This window comes from Atractosteus spatula, chromosome 15 (genome assembly GCF_055471065.1).
Source record: "Atractosteus spatula isolate fAtrSpa1 chromosome 15, fAtrSpa1.hap1, whole genome shotgun sequence".
NCBI classification, from domain to species: Eukaryota; Metazoa; Chordata; class Actinopteri; order Semionotiformes; family Lepisosteidae; genus Atractosteus; species Atractosteus spatula.
This window is the reverse complement of record NC_142720.1, coordinates 12827748-12847099: the sequence shown is the minus strand read 5'-3', so window position 1 is coordinate 12847099 and position 19352 is coordinate 12827748. Positions and strand designations below refer to the sequence as shown.

Sequence of the window (19352 nt, the reverse complement as noted above, 5' to 3'; positions counted from 1 at the left end):
GGATAGGTCGCCTCAACTTTACATACTGCACTTATTGATTTTATAACATAAAATCTTTATTTCCATGCTTCCACAGGTGTCTGTATTTGACTTCTAGGTTTAACGTTCCTCACAGTATAACTGCGCAATTTCAATACACTGTGGCTGCAACAAGAATGTACTGTATATCAGGTTTAAATTCTGGCTGGCTGACTGGAACCACAGAATTCCAGATAACTTAAACCAACTTCTAAGTGGAAACTATTTTTGTGACTTTTAAGGGGGGTGTGAGCAGCATACAGGCAGTGATCTAATAGCTTCCAGTAAGTGCACACCTAGGGCCATCATGAGAGTGGGCATCAGTGCCAGTAAATTCTAGTTGTGCAATATTTTATTTCGTAATTGCTATAAATAATGCACACACTTTAATCTCTATAACGGATGGTTTGTTTATACCACGTTTAAGTGCGCAGCGAATATTGAACTTTGCTCCTTACGGTACACGTATTGCGCACAGCCGTCTTCGCAAACTGTCGACAGATTTTCTCGCACCGCCCGTGAACAGAACTGAGGTCTGACCTCGCAACAGCAAGGTTTTTGCTTCTTCCTTAAATGTTGACTTTCTTCCTATGGGAACTAATTCCACTGAGTCATTCAGACTCCAAACTAAAACGTTCATCTATTCCTCGGGGGCTGTTTGTTGGTGTCTCTAATTAAACCAAGTTGTACAGCACACAGATCCCCTGCACATCCACGTGACTGGGTTAAATTAGCACACAGCTTGCACCTGAATTGTAGCGTCACACAATTTGGCTTGAGCTCTGAAGCGTTCTGCCTTCCAGTAAAGCGTTGCCCTCCAGTTAAAGGGGCCACCGACTCTTCAATAAAGGTTTAAGACAGACCCGTAACTGTGTGTGTATTACTTAGAGCTCTGCGAAGGAGCTCATAGCCCTTCCCAGAGGATCGCTTATTTTTGCATGCCTTTCTCCAAAACACGTACAAGCCTGGCACTGTTCTCACGGTTCTTGTCTATGCTCTGCGACGCTATTTCTGCCTCATGTAAAGGCGTATTCCTGACTTCTGATTCTTTTAATTCTTGATTATAAACTCCGTCCATGCATAAATCAAAACTGTTAGTTCTTGGGCACAATAAGGAGTCCGTCTACATCAAACTGCTACCCAGAGGTTGGCTACCCAGAGGTTTTTCTTTTTTTACTGGTTTCTATTGTCACTTGGCGCCACCTTCAGGATATAATTAACGTGTTACATTTGGATATTTTGTTAAGTTTATTTGTGAATGCATCTCGATTACAGTGATCTTGAAATAATACAATACTGTGAAAATAAAATGTCGATCCATCATTTACTGTTAACAAGTAATACTTTACTACTATTAGTACAAGTATGGTGGTAGATGTTACACACTTGTACAAATACAGCATGTTGGTCGGAAAGTAGTAGTGTCAGCACTAAGAACAGATTTATCCATCTATAATTCATTTTCAGTTAGCTTTTCGTGGCCGTAAACCTTACTTTATATCATTTTAAAATTCTTAAGTTATTTCGTTTCAGTGGTTCTGCGCTCACTTGAAAGCAAATTGAATAATTAGTGCCAATTTACAAAGAATACAGCTGATTCCTCTTCCTTCGTAGGGGAGAAAAAACCTGGTGAAGTTTGTATTTGTGGAGAATTGATAAATTGGGAGTTTACACCAAGTATGTTCTTAGTCTTCGTGTTTAAAATCTAGTACTGTAAATTTAAAACGACTACAATAAAAATGGTACTTCATAGATTCCAAATGTCAACACGTTTATCTACTTTACTGCTTCTCTATGGTATCTTCACAAAGGATGGCCGTGTTACATCGGTAGGTAAAGAACTTTTGATTTAAAGATGTATTCTGAGTTCATAACACTTCATCGCGAAACTTTAGAAATATATACAAAATGTTACTGCGTATTTTGGGAATGCTAATTCTGAAATGACACTTCAAAGGTCATGGAGTTGTTCACCTCTTCTGATTTAGTAAGGTGTTAAACCAGTTGCAATCTCTATACAAACAAAATAACCAAAAAGTAAGGCCGTTGAACGTTGTGCAATATACACTTAAAAGTAAAACCCAAAGGTAATATGGAAAATGCAGAAATCTGTATGTACTGCGAATATCTTAAACGCCTACATTCAAAAACATCACTTGCCGTTATCCATCGCATTTAAAGATCAGTGCTTCGAAAGAATTGTAGCTGGAAAATAATGGCAATCTTTTTCATTGTTCAGATTTTTCTTTAAATTTATTTTTGCTTAAACCTATGTCATATTGGATGCAAAGCAGATAACCGTAAGAGGGTGTGCGTTGCATACAATGCAATGTCAGTATTAATGTGCATTCAGTTTATATTATTATACTTTGTGAGCGAGGCGCAGGTGACATTTCACTGCTTTGCAATTCTTAATTACCGTCGGTGGGAGCTTCTGCAATGTTATCTTATATTATCAAATAAAGGTGGCAACTTGGATGTCCTATTTCGGTAAACGGACAAAAGAAATAAAAGGATACCTAATTTGTTTTGTCACCCTGTTGGTTGATGTCTAAGATTTATTAGTGTTTCATTATTGCCCCTCTCTGTAGGTTTCCACCTTTATTCAATCTCATGCATGTTTTAAACGGAGACCTGGAAAGAAAAGACCTACTATATAAGGGAGTATGTGCGTAATTTTAAAGGCCCAGCTCTTACCTGTCTTCGAAATAATGATAATTCTACCAGAAATAATCCCAGAACGGCAGTATCTCACATATACGAAATCGGAATGCTTATAACAACAAGCAGTGCGACAGTAAACTCATCATCTAGAGGGAGAAATTATGTCGGGGCTGGTACTGTCGTTACACAAAAGCTTTCTTTCTGACTTTGATTTTTAGGCAATATTCAAGTGTTAGCATTATTTTATTTTGAGTGGTTTTCCCTGAGTCATCCTGTTCCATGTGTTAATATTTTGGATTTTGTTTAAGTGCAATATCTACAATGAACTGAATATTTTTCTGTGTTGGTTAGAACGGGTCTCTGTGCTTCAGTGATTTTGTAACCAGCATCCTAAGGTTGTGCTGCTCAGGAAGAAGAGTCTCTGCTAGACAGCTTTCTTGTTGAAGTGCATGGCTGTCGAAGAATTTCCTTGCGCGTGTGCTGAACGTTTGCAGGTCTGGCTGTCGAAGCTGTGCTGGAACTGGTAGAGTTCCAGGGTTTGTCACTGGTTGTCAGGTTAGCCAGGTCTAAATCACGGTCTTTCTTTTGAAGCCTTCCCTTCATAATATTATGTTATCCATCCATTTTCTTACCCCTTCTTCCAGCTCAGAATTGTGGGGATGCTGGAGCCTATCCCAGCAAACAACGGGTGCAAGGCAGGGTACGCCCTGGACGGGACGCCTGTCCGTCACAGGGCAGTCACAGGCATGCACACAGTCACTCATGCCTAGGGCCAGTTTTCCCAGAAGCTGAATAACCTACCTGTATATCTTTGGACTGTGGGCTCCATCTCCCCATGTGACACGGGGAGAACATACAAACTCCTCACAGATGGCACCCAAGGTCTCGAATTGAATCCAGGACCCCAGAGCTCCAAGGCAGCAATGTTAACCACTGCTATTTCGTTATCCATGCCTCAAAAAAAGGAATTGGTCCACAGAAGAGAAACCTGATGCTTTTAAGGGCCTAAAATTATTTTTTTTACAGTTGTACTCTGACAGGCAGAAAAAAAATGTAAACAGATTGGGCTAGGAGTGCATCTGAGTCAAACAGTTGAAATCCCAAACAGCATTGACAAGGTCAGCCTAATGGACCTCTTTAGAATCAACAGTGGAACATGAACAAGAAGACAGAAGTGGGCATTACAGGGAAGTGCTTTTAGAACTGAGAACAGGAGGCACGTTTTTACATACAGAATTGAGAGTGTGAAACATGCTTCCTTGCCATGTTTTTGAACTGGATGGGTACCCTGGCTACTCAGTTAGTTATGAGCAAGCAACTGAGCTAGATGGACATATTGGCCGTCTTTCTTTTGTAACATTAATGTTCTTTGATGGAGATGTCATCACGGACCTGCTGATACTTAATATTCTTGCATCAGTCAGGAGCCATGATGGATTGTCATGCAGTAACTGCTGCCTCAGTAATCTGCTCAAATTTCTTTGCCATCTCTCGTGCAATGTGCCAACAGTTTATTTTCCAATTGCAGATTGTTGGATTTTGATTCCTGATGACTAGCGTCAGAGTTATGCATTGCAGAACAAGTCCTGATAGAGGTTTGGGTCGCACTTAATGAAAAGACAGATGCTTATAGCTCTGCATTTCAATCCACTTTGTATTTTCTGTCATTTTGTTCTCTTGTATTTTGATGTTGGCACTGGCAATTACTGGCAAAACAGCATAAATAATAAGTGATAAGCTAAGCAGTGCGTTACTGAGATGTCTAGCAGAGGACTTGCCAGGCCAGAGTTTTATAGGGAAAACTCTATATAATAGTTCACGCTTACATTCATACCAAAGTCTGTCCGTTTTTATAAAGTCTGCCACATAACCTCCTACTTCGAAATTTCAACATCTGAATGTGTTCTTTGTGTATTCCTAGAATAAAAATGCAGTCCTTTCACCTCAGTCTGTTGTAATTCCCTTTGTTCTGACTATCAGAGGTTGTTTGTAATCCCTGATTAAAATTGTTGCATGCATCATTCATTTTCTATCTGTATTTACCAGGGAAACAGGGAAGTTTAATTGAATTGAGTGTAAATCCCCTCTTAAGCCACTATGATGTGATTATTTTAATTAATATAAATGTTTACTTCAGGAATTCCATCAGCTGTGCCCTGTTCTGAAGACCACTCTGATGAGAAAGAGATGGATGGGACAGCACCCTTAGGGTGCAAGGACCCCACATACATTTTTGAATACACGAACTGTGCTGTGTATGAAACTGTGATGACTTATAAACAAGGCGTAGTGCAAAAATTCGGGTTTTTGACTGTGACAACTGATGAACTTGGGACTTTTTCAGGTACTTAAATATTGATGAGTTGCTTGTAGACTTTGGGAGTCCCTTATCAATTTCCCCTCCCTTGCTGACAGGATGAGAAGGGACAAGAGTTTCTGTCGAAAGCTGTGAATGGCTCTGGAAGAACCGCAGAATGGAAAAGCAGTAGCTTTGGAAAGTCAAGCCCTTTCCTTCAGAGTGTGAAACTCCTGTTTGATGTCTCTCTTTGGGTTGAGGATGTTTATTTCTTGAAGAGACCTTATAGCAGTTCCTTTTGGCTGTTGCAAAATGACACATGTTGGACTGAGAAACTTAATTGTGGTTGATGCATCTGGGCTCATTTTGATGTTTTTAGGAAAACGATAGGTTCTGTGACAAGCAGGCAGACAGGCAAGAGCTGCCATCTAGCAACTGTGCAAAATTAAGTTAAAGGACTAGTGTAATTTTGGCAGGAAGTCCAACTAGGACTCTGTTTGCTGGTAAGGTTTTAGAGAATGCACTTTAATGCCAGTGCCAGTTGTTTTAGGGTTTATAGGTATTCCACACTTTATGGTTGTTAGGCAGAAAGATGTGTGTCTTAAAGGGGGCTTATACAGAGATAGAGAAGGTGACATTTTAAAATCTAGTGTATTGTGCAGCAGTAAACTCCTGGACTAGCATTGACAAGGTGGAAGTGGCCCCTGTTCTATAAGTATGAACACTGGAGTAAGACTGATGAAAAGACCTCCAGAGACCTTCAATGAGGAGTGTCATGACTACAGGCCATCCCTGCTGTGAAGAGATCGTCCCTCTGTTCTCTGAGGTGTTTAACAGGAGGCAGGCAAGCTAAATCACTGCGTTATCACTGACTTGGTAACACTTTGTACAGAAAGGAAGTCAAGATCTGATGCAATGTCATTTGTTTCTGTGCCTGACACTTAATGGGAATTGTTACAAAGCATTTTTAACAGATAAAATAAAAGAACAGGTTATTTTTAAAGGTAAAAAGAAATCCCTTATTCTCCAACTCTTTAGTCAAGTCATTGACGATCTGTCCCCAACTTTCAAAGCTGGTCTTTAAGAAAATGATTGTGGATTACTTGGCCTCACTTTTCCCTATATAATTGTATCACCCTTTAATGTACAGTACATTGTAGGTTATTAAATTCAATTGAATGTTCAGTCTTATAGCTTAACTTATTTTTTGTTTAACTTCATTGTTTCTAAATGTTAAATCCAGGATGAAAATTAATTGGACATCTTATCTTGGAGGTTGCTTTCTTATTTTTATTTCCATTCTTATCCATTTTCTGATTGAATTAGTGGAATAGATTTTGAAGGTGCTCATAAACCTTCATTCAGGTTTGCTTTGCTTTATTCTTCATCTGGTATATAGCTAGAGTGGATCTTTATGATAGAAGATGTGCTGTACAAGTTGTGCATTGTGTTGGACGCTAAGCTTCAGTTTGTAAAATTAACGATATCTCACAACTGGCAACCCACTGAAGCTCAGCAGGTGTGAGCCTGGCCAGTACCTGGATAGGAGACCTCCTGGGAAACACTAAGGTTGCTGCTGGAAGAGGTGTTAATGGGGAGGGGTCACTCACTCTGCCTTCGGTGTGGGTCCTAGTGCCCCAGTATAGTGATGGGCACACTCTACTGTAGAAAAGCTGCTGTCCTCCGGATGAGATATAAAACTGAGGCCCTGACTCTGGAATGGTTATTCATAATCCCAGAGTGTTTCTTGAAAAGAATAGGGGTGTTACCCCAGCATCCTGGCAAAAGTTCTACCAGTGTTTACCAGTCATGGCCTCCTATTAATCCCCATGTATGAATTGGCTTCATCACTCTATTCTCCTCCCCCCGATAGCTGGTACGTGGTGAGCGTGCTGTGTGCACTTTGGCTGCCATTGCATCATCCAGGTGGAGGCTCCACATGGCTGGTGGTGGAGGGGAGTCCCCATTAAAGCAATTTGTAAAGCATTTTGAGTGGAGTGTCCAGAAAAGCACTATATACTGTAAGTGTAAGGATTATTATTATCTTTGCTATATGAGAGAAAATCTTAATCAAAATGGAAAGTTAAGTCAATAAATTGTAATGATAGTTGAACTATCACCCTAGCAAAACAAACTTTGAGCTTTTCTCTTTAACAGGTAAATGTGGCACCAGAAGTCATTCAGAACCTTCCTGGAGGTACAAGTTATTTTGATTATTTGTTATGTGTTTATTTGTTATCAAGAAATACAGTAATAACCTCAGGTCTAGTTCAACCCATTCAGATGTACTGAGAACAATTATGCCTGACTCTAATGATTTAAATCGAATATTTTAAACATGATAAAAAAATGCACAGTTTATGCAACTTCATTAGCTGGCAAATGCTATAAATATTTGCATAAAATGCTTAATTGATAGTATACTGACCTGGTTTTCTGTGATGTACAAGGAAAGGTTTCCCTTCTTTGTCGGAGTTCCTGTGATCTCTACCTTTTCTGTACAGCACAAATACCCAGAAAATGAAGTGTCATGACAGTGCACTATTGCCAGGGCAAGAGCGTTTGAAATGCTTCCAAACACACTCAGACATCTGCTTTCTGAATTCGCATTTCTTGTAAGGCACCAGGCATTTGTGCAAAGACAGATATGCATTTTAAAGCTTAATGGAATTCAGTTTAGTTAAAATGTCATCTGTTACAATCAGTGCATCCTCTCTACTCCTCTTTATTGTATAGCAATTGATACCACCAATTTCGCTTTTTAGAAAGGAAGTCCCAGAGGGATTATGCCTTTTTCGCCCTGAGGAGCTGCCACAGCATATTCCGTGAAGACCGCGGAGAGTTTTTCTCACCGGACCACCTGTGCTCGAACCCGCCTCTCTGGTGCAACTGGACTATTTGGCTGGACGCTGGGAAGCAAGTTGTGCTGCACTTGCTGGACTTAACGCCTGCTTACTCCTGTGAGTTTAAAACGGACGAGATCCACCTGGAGGAGTCCCCTGCCAGAGGGAGGCACCGTGTACTGGACACCTGTTGGCAGGAAGCCCGCCACGTTTCCCAAGCCAACATTCTCCATGTGGTTTTGCTTATCCGAGGAAACCGGCGATGGCCCTACAGGGGCTTTTATGGGCATTACCACGTGCTGGAGGAGGCCCTGACAACAGAAGATGCAGTGCTGCCGTCAGTTCCTCCCTCTCCTCGCGAGTCGCCCGTGGAAGAAAAATTTGTTTCGGCCACAGATGGAGAAGAGCCAAGGGCAACAATAGAACTGGTGCACACTGTTGCAGGTTCAGAGATTTTCACAATACCTCCAGTGTCGGATGAGGACAGATTTGTTCAAGTGGCTCTGGGGCGATGGGCGGAAACTACAACAACTGTCTCCTTAGATGGGTATCTTCAACCCTCTCTGTCAGAGTCTTATACAATATTATCTGAGACACAGAGAACTCCTGTGGAAACTCTCTCTTTAGTGGACATGTTGGATTCAACCAGTGACTGGGCCTGGAACTCCCTGAAAAACAAGAGCTTTGCAGAATCTCTGCAGAAGAGTCAGCTGACCCAGTTAAAGTGGGCCGGCTCAGAAGAAAGCCTAGATGTTGACAGAACCTTTATAATATGCATCACAGCAACTCCTTTGTGGGGGCCAGTGATGAGAGAACAACCCACCGTTTCTGGGAGAGAGGTCCATCTCTCTGCGGAAGAACTGGATTTGTTCAGTAGCACTAAAACAAAGCTGATTACTCCTACATTGTCTGTCAGCAAACAGGTCCCTTTTGTTGAGCACAGATTTGTTTTACAAGAAACTGAAAGCATCCCTTCGAGCAACCCTTGGTATACTACTCCTGTCTCTTTGAATGATGCATCTCCAGATAGCAAAGATCAAGAACACCTCAATGTCCCAGAATTTACTCCCCCTCTGGAACTTGACCATGAAACATCTTTATATGGCCAAACATTTGATAGAAAATCTCAAACTGAAGAAATGTCTAAAGAGTTTTGGGAAGAAATTTCTGGCCACACGCCAACCAAGGTAGTGTCCTCAGTATACAATAGAGCCACAAGTCCACAGCTGAGTAAAAGCAGCAGCATTTTTGAAGAGAAAAGAGATGGTTCCAGTATCAACCACCCAATAAGTGAACATGCACAAACAGCAGCCACAAAGTTAGATCACAAATTCAATGGTATGATCTATGTTTATTTTTTTTCAACTTGTTTATAAAAAAGAATTGGATTGTAAGTAATTCCTACCTCTTCCTTCCATGCAGAAAACACAAGTGTTTCTAGACACCACAGAAATGTCACTCGGATTTCTCATTTTCCTGGAGGTAAGAGAAAGAGATGCTTTTGCAAAGCATATGTTGGACAATGTGGAAGTGTAGGAGAGAACAACTCACAGGGGATTGTGCTGCTTCTCTAGTTGGCATTAACCCTGCTTTTGGGCTCTCGGGAATTTGTAGCCTGTGAAAAGATGCCATGGAGTGATGAGTAGACAGGTACCAGGCACTTTTCTGTCTTGCCTCATGCCCTCTATGCAGTATAGGAGTTATTGCTGTGAGCCAAGGCACAAAAACAATTCTGGATTCCCAACTCAGTGTGTGCAAAATGGGGGAGGGGGAACTGTGAAATTTCAGGGCAGGTGGATTACAAGTAGTCCCCATGGGCTTCCTGAAGTTAATTTCACTTAGCAAGGTAAGTCCCATGCAGAGTACAAGCAATCAGTCTCTTGTCTTGCAGTGAGACGGGGTACCCACAGATACCCACTGAGCCATCAGTGATTAATTCAGCAGCACCACAGGCCCTCACAGGGCACTCCTTCCTAACACCATGATCTCCAGAATCAGAAGGGCTTGGGTTCAGAGGTGCCTTCATCTAGGAGATCAAACAGCTAGTCCTCAAGGTGTGAGGTTTGCTCAGGTCTGTTTTCCAGGAGCCCCCATGTAAAACCACTTTTAACAGCTCTAGGATCTCCTCTGCAGAGTACTTGTATGAAGTGTCTGTTGAAGTCCAGCTAAGCCGCAGGGGTAGTGAAAACCAGGAACAGCTGGTTAAGACTCTTCTGTCATCACTTCAGAGAACGGTATGTTGGAATGATATTTCCTTTTGTCTTAAGGAAAGACATCAACAGCTTTACTTCTTACTAAACCTTTTCAGACCACATGCTGTGAGAGAGTATCACAGGATCAATTTTCTTATGTTTCAGATCAAAGAAGAATTTCGACCATTTCGACCGCACCTTAAATCCGTTTCTTCTAAACGAGTTAAAAGGTGAGGTTGTGTACACAAAATCTGTACAAATGCAAGTTATCATCACCACACACATGAAGAATTTAGAAATAGTATTGATGCTGGAAATGTGACATTGTTAAAAACCATGTGCCTTAACCAGAGTTCAGTGTTCTGTGCTGATCTGGGTGAAATGAAGGATCTGCAGACTATCATCTCTTTATACGTAGTGTTTTGAGGGTATAAAGTCTCTTTGCATTTCCTCCACAGCTTGAATGCAGGCTTGCTCTTTATATTGTGGCTGCAGTTCGGTTTTGGAGAGGAAAACATCTCCATGTTGCTTAAGTCTTTCCTGGAAAGACTCGTGGATAGACCTGTGGCAGGCCTGGGGCCCGGCAGCGCTCGTGTGATTTCAGTGTCGACAGAAGGTGACGAATTTCGTTTATTGCCCAATCATAGGATTCTGCACCACAGTTTTCAAATCGGTGTTCCAGTGTAGTAACAGGATATTGAGCTGTACAAGGTGCCATACTTCAGTTATCGTACTTCAAATTATTATATTTCAAAAGGTAAATTAGGTTCTTAATTAGGGCGGAGCGGTGGCTCTGTGGCTAAGGATCTGCGCCTGTGGCTGGAAGGTTGTCGGTTCAAATCCCGCAGCCGGCAGAGGAATCCTACTCCGTTTGGCCCCTGAGCAAGGCCCTTAACCCCAACTGCTCCAGGGGCGCTGTACAATGGCAGACCCTGCGCTCTGACCCCAAGCTTCTCTCCCTGTCTGTGTGTCTCATGGAGAGCAAGCTGGGGTATGCGAAAGGACAAATTCATAATGCAAGAAATTGTAAAGGGTTAATAAAGTGATGTTATTTTTATAATTAGATAGCTCTTTGAAGATGGAGATTTCAAACCTGACTACAAGACAAATATATTTTTTATGTGAAAATGTTTTATACGAATTGATTTTTTGCAGGAAAATGCTAATAGTTTTAAGAGAAAGTGGAAAAACCTGTACTGTATAATATCTCTACATTTAGTGAAAATGCATAATTTTCAGTAGTCTTCTTGGAAGTTACTGCAGGTGGCATTTTGTATTTACAGTAAGTGGCTGAATGTATCGATGGCTCTTGTTTTCTGAGGAGGTCAGGGGGATGGGGGGAACTGTTAGGTCTCTTCTCAGGTGAATTGTACCAACTCCATTCTGTTCTCTAATTGCTGTTTTCAGATGTCAACGAGTGCAGGACGGAGCTGGTCCTGTGTGATATCCATGCCGACTGCTTCAATGTCTTTGGCACGTACGCCTGCCACTGTCAGAGGGGCTTTGAGGATTTTTCTCGAATTGGTTCGGGTGGAACACTCTGCATTGATCCAGCAAGTAAGGAACCTCTTTATGCATTGTCCCCACAATCATCTTTTTTTAGTCCAATCTGTAATTCTGTTCTCAGAAATCTGTTAATGTTTTAACTTGTGCCATTGTCAATAGCCAAAATCTCGTCTGTATTTTTTATTTTTACCTTCCTATATTACAGATGCCCACTCTAGCTTTTCACCCACCCTTTTGAAATCCATCTACGGGATGGGATTGCTCTTCACTGCGTTACTCTTGTTGCTGCTGTGCATCGTGGCCGTGCTGTATAGGAGACACCACAAGGGGGCGTTTGTTGTTCAGTGTCAGAGGAGCTCGCCTGCAGCGTCCCAGCAGAGCTTACAGACACCTGAAAGTCTCTCGAAACAAAGAGAAAGCAGCTGTCTGTCTGAAGATGTGCCTCTCTTAAAAATTAACCCCTTAGTGGTCCCCGAGAAATTAAGCTTTGGCACCTGTATGATGAGAGAGGAGGGCGAAAGGTTTGTGGTACTAGACTGTGCAAAACTGTAAGCAGCATGTGGAAACAGGGCATCTTTTTTTCCTATTTCTTTATACTTTATTATTAAATATATTTCAAATTAAGCCAAATTTAATTATTTGCTATTGTGCACATTTTATTATTTGTAATGCATATTTTGCTGGAATGCATAGTTTTGAAGACCCGATTCTTCCCAAAGAAAGAGGTCAGATTCTTGGTTGTACTTGTGTTCTGAACATCAGTTTAAAGGTGTAAAACACATATGCTAGTGACTAGGAAAAAAAAAAGTGTTTTGAAATAAGAATTGGATTCTCCCCTGTGTAATCTGCTCTTATCACAGTTCACTTGCGTTTTTTGTTTGCTTGTAAAATAACTCCTTCTTTCTCCAATTATGAGAACTTTTTTTTACTGTTCTCTGACGCTCGTGGAGTGATTCATCTCCACAAACTAACAGTGTGATTGACTAATAAATGGTGTTGATGAGGAGAAATTTACCCTGATCTGAAATAGTTTTGTAAATATTTCAAAGGATTTGCTCATAACTTGTGTAGGTTTTGTGATTTTTATATAAAATTCCACTTTGAGCATCTGATCATTGTTATCATTGATTGGTGAATGTTAAACAGCCCCTTTGGTGAAAGAAAGACAGTGGGGTGTAATTTCTGTATCTGAAGATGAGTTGGAAACAGGTCGCAAGTGAGAGAGGAGACAGTGAACCCGTAGCTAGTAGCTGGTCCCCAGTCCAGGAGGCTTGTCCTGCCATTTCCTGACAGAATCTAGAAAATCTACTTTAACAGCAGTTTGTTTTCAACCCCCTGAAATCATTTGTGTAAAGACATAGCTCCTGAGCTCAGTCCAGATGCACCCGTCTTAGTTATCACTTGTGTGGTCCTAGTTTAATTGGTAATTCTGAAGTATCTCTAAATCAACTGTATCAGTTTTTTTTGTTTGGTAATTAACTTTGTTAATGAGCAAAGTGCTTCATTTCCTTTAACCCGTCTATGTAAGATAATATTTTAAGTCCAGAAATTCCTTTTTAAAAGTGACGAGCTCAGGAAAAGCAGGTTATTTGTCAGACCCCAGTGATATTGGGGTTGGTGTGATGAAGGTTTTCAGTTCCCTGTTTTCTATAACCTTAAGGCTGTTGCCGTCCTTAAATAGACATGACTGTGTGTAACCGCCTTTCTTGGCCCTGTATTGTCCATCTACTTTTTTTTGTATTGTGGAAGATGTCTCCAGGTAAATCAAAGATACCTGGAGGTCTTTTAAAAAAAAACATTAGCCATTCTCCAGCATGTGTTGCCAATCAACAGTGGAGTTGCCCTTCACAGACTGATCTGAAAGTGTTGACAAAGCTAAGATCTGAACAGTAAATTGGCTGTTATAAGCTGTGGAGCCAGTGTCTCAGCTGAGCACTGTTTATATGTATATATAATACATTAATACTGGTTAATCTTTATTGTCAGGATCCCTGAGTGATTTAAAATGATATGATTTTATCTTTTTTTTTTCTTCCTGGAAAGACCAAATTGCACCTTAACACATGCTTGTTCCCTCCTGCACAGACACAACCCATCTAATTTATATTGGCATTTAATAACATGTAGATTCTCTCAAAGAAGAAAGTGACCAAATCAGAGTACTGTTCTGCTCCCATGACCAGAAGGACTGTAAGAGTGTTTTTACTTTCTTTCTCTGTTTATAAACTGCTAAACAGGCTCATGTGTCCAGGTCACTTTCTGCAGTGTGCTTTGCTCCTTATTGGTTGAGGAAGTGTTTCACCTGTGAAATATGTGTTTATGTTCATAGATTATTTAAAGTAATCCTCCAAAATTAATAATCCCAAAAGCTTTGATTACATTAAATCTTTTGGGGTCCTGAAAGGAAAGGTCTTTAGTATTATATTCATAAATGAATATGAATACTTAAATGCAAACCTCTCCAGTTCCAGTTCAACTCATCCCAAGAAACACTTCCTGAATAGCAGGGAATAAGAGAGTACAGACTCCCTCTCTTGAATTTTTGAAATAGCTCAGCAAGGACTCTGTACTTCTGTTAAAAGAAAAATTCTATTATGTTAAGTAAAGCAGTTTTTTTTAAATGACCTGTTTGCTGCTCCCCTAAAATGCTACCATCACCGAACTGTAGTGCTATCTGCAACTTGCTGCCAGCTTGATTTTCATTTGACCACAAACTTGGACCAAGCTACTTAAGAATATGCTTGGAAAGAGCCCAGACACCATAACTGTTAATATCTTAAAAGCTAGACCATCTTGTTTTATCATTGTGAGTGCTCCGTGAACCTGGGATACAGACACGAAGGAGTGTCCGTTATGGCAGGTATTGGCAGCAACACTGGCATAATAATGGACGGCTTTTCTCTTGCAGTTAGTGTTGTTGGGGAAGAGCAAGGCATTTAAATGCCATACTAGCTGTGCCTGATTGTGTTCGTTGCTGAAAAGGATCTTGTATGTCCTATTTTATTTCGTTCCTGTCTTACTGCATTAGGACAGGAGCAATATAGTCAGCAGCTATGTCAGGCTGGCCAGTACCTGGATGGGAGACCTCCTGGGAAAGCTAAGGTTGCTGCTGGAAGAGCTAGTGTTAGTGGGACCAGTAGAGAGTGGTCATCCTGCAGTCTGTGTGGGTACTAATGGCCCAGTATAGTGATGGGAATGCGCTTTATTATACTGTAAAAATGGCTATTGTTCCTTTACTGAGACTTAAGTAAGGTCCTGACTCTCCATGGTCATTAAAAATCCCAGGTCATTAAAAATTTCTCGAAAAGAGTGTTACCCCCAGTGTTCTGGGCAAATTTCCCCCTGGCCTTTACCAGTCATGGCCTCCTAATAATCATCATCTCTGAATTGGCTTCAGTGCTCAGTTCTCCCCACTGAGAGCTGATGTGTGGTGTGGATTCTGGTGCATGTTGGCTGCCATTGCATCATCCAGGTGGGGACAACTCATTGGTGGTAGACAGGAGTCCCCATTACCTGTACAGCACATTGAGTGTAGTGTCCAGGAAAGTGTTATATAAATTTGAGTAATACTACTAATAATAATTCCTTAAATTAATTATTCACTATTATTATTATTCATCAATTTCCCTACGGGATTAATAAAGTATTATCTATCTATCTATTATTATGCATTGATACTCTGTCCAAATTCACTTTACATCATGTTTGTTTTCTGCAAAAACACAAAAGCTGCCATTCAGATAATATCGTTCTTTCTTCTGGTGAGAAAAGGACTTATTAAGAAAGAAGTGGTGGATCACAAATATAAGGTTGAGAGTTTCTATAGGCTTTCTCTACCTTTCTTCAAGTCCTTGTCTTGTTCAGCTGTTTCATTATTGGACTCTTGCCCAAGAAACAGCCAGTGTTGTGCACTAGTGTGGTGTTTTGCCAAAACTGTACATCACTAGTTGTGTTGGGTCAACTACGAGACCTCACCGTTTTGGGAAATAGCCAAGATGACAGCTCAACAGATTAAGTAATCTAATCTTCCCATTACCTTGACTCTGCAAATTAACAGGTCTGATTCTGTCTACATTGCTCAAGATTAATGTTTACACCAGGCAAGCTGAGATCCAAGCTCTGGTATAAGCTATCTGCTGTATGTTGGTGTGGTTCATCATCTAGAAAAAGACTGTAATTTTTGTTCCTTCATGTAGTCTTATCTAGTACTTTTATTTAGTATCTGGGCGGGGCAGTGCCTGATGCTTTTAGTCGATAAAAATAATGTATAGTTATTGATTGTCGGTTTTGATTTTCTCTTCAAGGTGATAGTGCAGTAGTTCACTCTCCGTAATAAATGTTAAATTATCATTGCATTTGGATATTTTAGTGCATAAGTGGCAGCAGACAAGGATGCCAGGACTTCTCTGAGTTAAACATAAAAATGCAAATTATATATTTAGTCATTAGAACAACCACAGTTTAAAAGATGAACTTTTACACCAGAGAACTTGATTTAGAACACGTTTGTCACTGAGCATCCCATTCCAGTAGTAAAACATTAAGACATTTTTGGGTTCATGCAAATGCAATTCAGCAATCAAGGAGAAATAAAGCCTTCAGCTGTGCACCACATATCTGAATAATACAATATCAGTCCGATCAAATATGGTTAAAGCTACAGTATTTAACAATGGTGGGCGTTTCTGTCTGCTATCAGGCGTTATTAAACCTGGTTATATGGGATACCTTTAAGCTGTGCCTGAGGAAATAAAGCGAGGGATGATGTCTTTGTTCTTTTTATAAATTGGATTCAATCTTGACACATTTAGTGAGAACTGTGTTTAGTTATAGCCACTCTCCGCTCAAAATACTGGCCATACAACTACAGTAGTTGCAACTTGAAACTAGCTTCTCTACCCTGATCAAGGAAAAACTGAATTACAGTATTTCCACCTCTTCAAAATAAATTGTGAGATAAATGGGGAAAGCAGGGCAGCTGTGAGTTTTGTGGCCAGGTAGAGGTACAGTATTTTGTTGACTGCGCATGTTCATTTCGGTTTGTACCATGCTTACACTGTAAATAAACTCATCCATCCGTCCTTTCTCTAACCAGTTTGTCCAGGTGCCTTTCTGGGTCGCGGAGGGGCTGGAACCTAACTGAAAAATTCAGCAGCTGGAAATGAATTTGATGCCATAGTTGACCTTGAGCCTTTTGTACTTAATGCATTCAGTCTTCACATTAGATAAAAAATCCTGACCAGAAAGAGTAAATGTAATATAGAGTTGTTGAATAACTATGCAAATTCATTACTCAACACTAAAAAAATAAATAAATATTGACCCGCAAACGCATTACAAAGACCAGATTTCAAAGCGGAGATATCAAACAACCTCTTTAAACAACAAAGTGTTATAAATTTCATAATCCTACAGAAAGTGATGCATGGCTCAGCCGAATTGAATTCCATTTGCAGTAATGAGTGATAATGTCTAATGCTGAACTAGTTAGAATAACTATTTAAGTTTTACTTCAGTTATGATTACTTTTGTGTTTCAAATGGCTAAATTAAGAGATCTGCAAAGTACAAGTGCAGGACTAGGTTGTGATTTAAACCTTTTAATATGCTTCATTTTAGGTAATATCTAGTGCAAGGCCCAATATACAGTAATACAGTATAAATAGCCATCATCACCCATTTGAATGTAAATGGACACTTCACTGTCCCAGTACATATGTTTTTCACTGTATACTGTACAGTTCCTAGAACTCACAGCTTGGACACTACAGTGCCATCATATACATCATCATAACCAGCTCTTTGTGAAACAGAGAACCAGTCTAGAGTAACATATGAATACAGGGCAGCAGAGTGGAGTAGTGGTTTGGACTCTGGACTTCAGACAGGTGAGTTCTGGTCTCGGTTCCTGAATGAGATGCTAGTGTTGTAACTAAACAAGGAACTTCATTCAGAGCTTCTCCAATAAAATGAACTGCTGTATAAACAGGTGCTCTCCATCACATAACAATTTCATATTTGTTTTCACTTGACTTATCTGGTTAAATAAAGGATAAAAAACTCCAAAAGGAATTCTTACTGGTAGAATGAAGAAGGCTCTGAACCAACAAAACCGAGGTTCAATTACAACAAGCAGAGTCAAGGCCTTGAGCTCTTTTACATTCCTCCTTTTTTGGGTTAGAAATTTGGGATTTGTAAAGACAAAAAAAAATAATTAGAGCATGTGTTTTTTAACTGAAACTAGCAGTTCTCAAATTCCTTAAGCCAGGACTGCCAAGGACACAACTGCCTGTTTTTTTTTCACAGTAATAGTTTAGCTGTCGTATTAATTAATATCAGACAAGATAGAACAGTTTTCTTTTGAAAACGTACTTGAGATTCCTACTCTAAGTTTTCAAAATCAGTTTGATCAGCCACAAGATGGAGGCTAGTCTGTTTTATTTATTCTTTGCTTAGTGTGAACTACACATAGTGATGAGATACTTACAGATACTTAGTCTGAGCTAGTTTGAAATATTTGGTAATGCATTTGTATGCAACCATAGGCATTCCAGAATTGTTTTTCCCCAACATTCTCTGTACAGGCCACAGAGAAGAGAACATTTTTAAGTGTTGGTGATGTGAAAATGTGGAAAAACAACAGCAACAGTTTTGATAGGACAAGGCAGGATTGGCAGAGATTGTGTGAGAACTGGAAAAGAGTGGTTAGGGCATTAAATTGCTCCTCATTAAACCTAAATAAGCAAGTGGCTTTTTGTGAATATACCATAATGTCAGGATTTGACATGCAGACCACTTTGAAGACCACTTTTTTCCAACATTGTCTGTAACAGGAAATCTTTTGAGACCCAACATTCTGACCGTTGTTTGCAAATGAGCCAGTTCTTTTCTTTTGTTTCATCATGTACAACTACAAAAAGGCGCACTAAAACAAAATATTCGGACCTTTATAATTGAACTGCAGTACAAATAAAAAGTGCAGTATATAAAGTAAGCTTAAATTCACGTTGCAGTTTTATTTGTTGAGATATCAAAGATGCTGACACTTTGACTGAATAACTTGGTCTTAGAACCACTTCAGAATTGCAGATAAGCTGGAAGGAAATACAGTGGTTTCAGCCACTGTGTAGAGATGAAGGGTTCTAGTGAACAAGTAAGCAGTGGGACTGCAGAGCCATGGTGACTTAGTTTGCATGAGGAAATCAAAGCCTAAAGATAAGAGAATGCAGGATTTTTAATACCAAAAACAGGGGCTGTGAAATGGTGCCTGCTGCTTCTCAGCTGGTATTGCCCAACTTTGAATAAATGACATGAGTCTTGTTTTTAAATCTCAGTCTTCCTTTTGTAAGGCAGGCTATTTTACTGCCTGATGGGAAAGAAATTCCTTTGTGCTGCACTCATAGGCTCTGGACTTGCCAGGTTACAGAGACGCATTTCAGTTTGGGTGATGGACAGTGCATTATGAACAGTGAGACACAGAAAAAGGGGGAAAAGTGCACATATTGACAGTAAACTCTTCCACCTCATGGCCTGTAAAAAGCCTTATGCTTCATTTTCATGGGGTTCACATACAGTAGGCTGGCAGCAAGGTGTTATAAGAAATGTAGAAGATGATGGAAAGGGAAGTTTAACTGTTGGCACAGACACTTCAGGGAAATGAATCGTTCTATTACAAAAGTGGAATTGAAGTAAGACATTTGGGATATTTGACCTAGACTTCAAGACATTTTTATATTGCTAGGAATGTCTGAAAGTAGAACTGGGTCAAAGTGCTGTGTGAAAGTGACACATACTGTATGCAAAGGAAGATACATTGTTAGGTTAACAGGGGGAA

General features: G+C 40.1%; 1 protein-coding gene across 1 annotated transcript; it reads left to right on the top strand.

The window, feature by feature from the left end:
- Positions 1 to 1757: 1757 nt before the first annotated feature.
- LOC148820056 (uncharacterized) lies at positions 1758 to 16684 on the top strand. The gene is made up of 10 exons (XM_088934402.1): positions 1758 to 1847; positions 7136 to 7175; positions 7744 to 9159; positions 9244 to 9303; positions 9955 to 10055; positions 10179 to 10243; positions 10472 to 10629; positions 11421 to 11570; positions 11725 to 12040; positions 16615 to 16684. Exons 1-10 carry the CDS (start codon positions 1758 to 1760, stop codon positions 16682 to 16684), a joined length of 2466 nt encoding a protein of 821 aa, XP_088790528.1.
- Positions 16685 to 19352: the final 2668 nt, after the last annotated feature.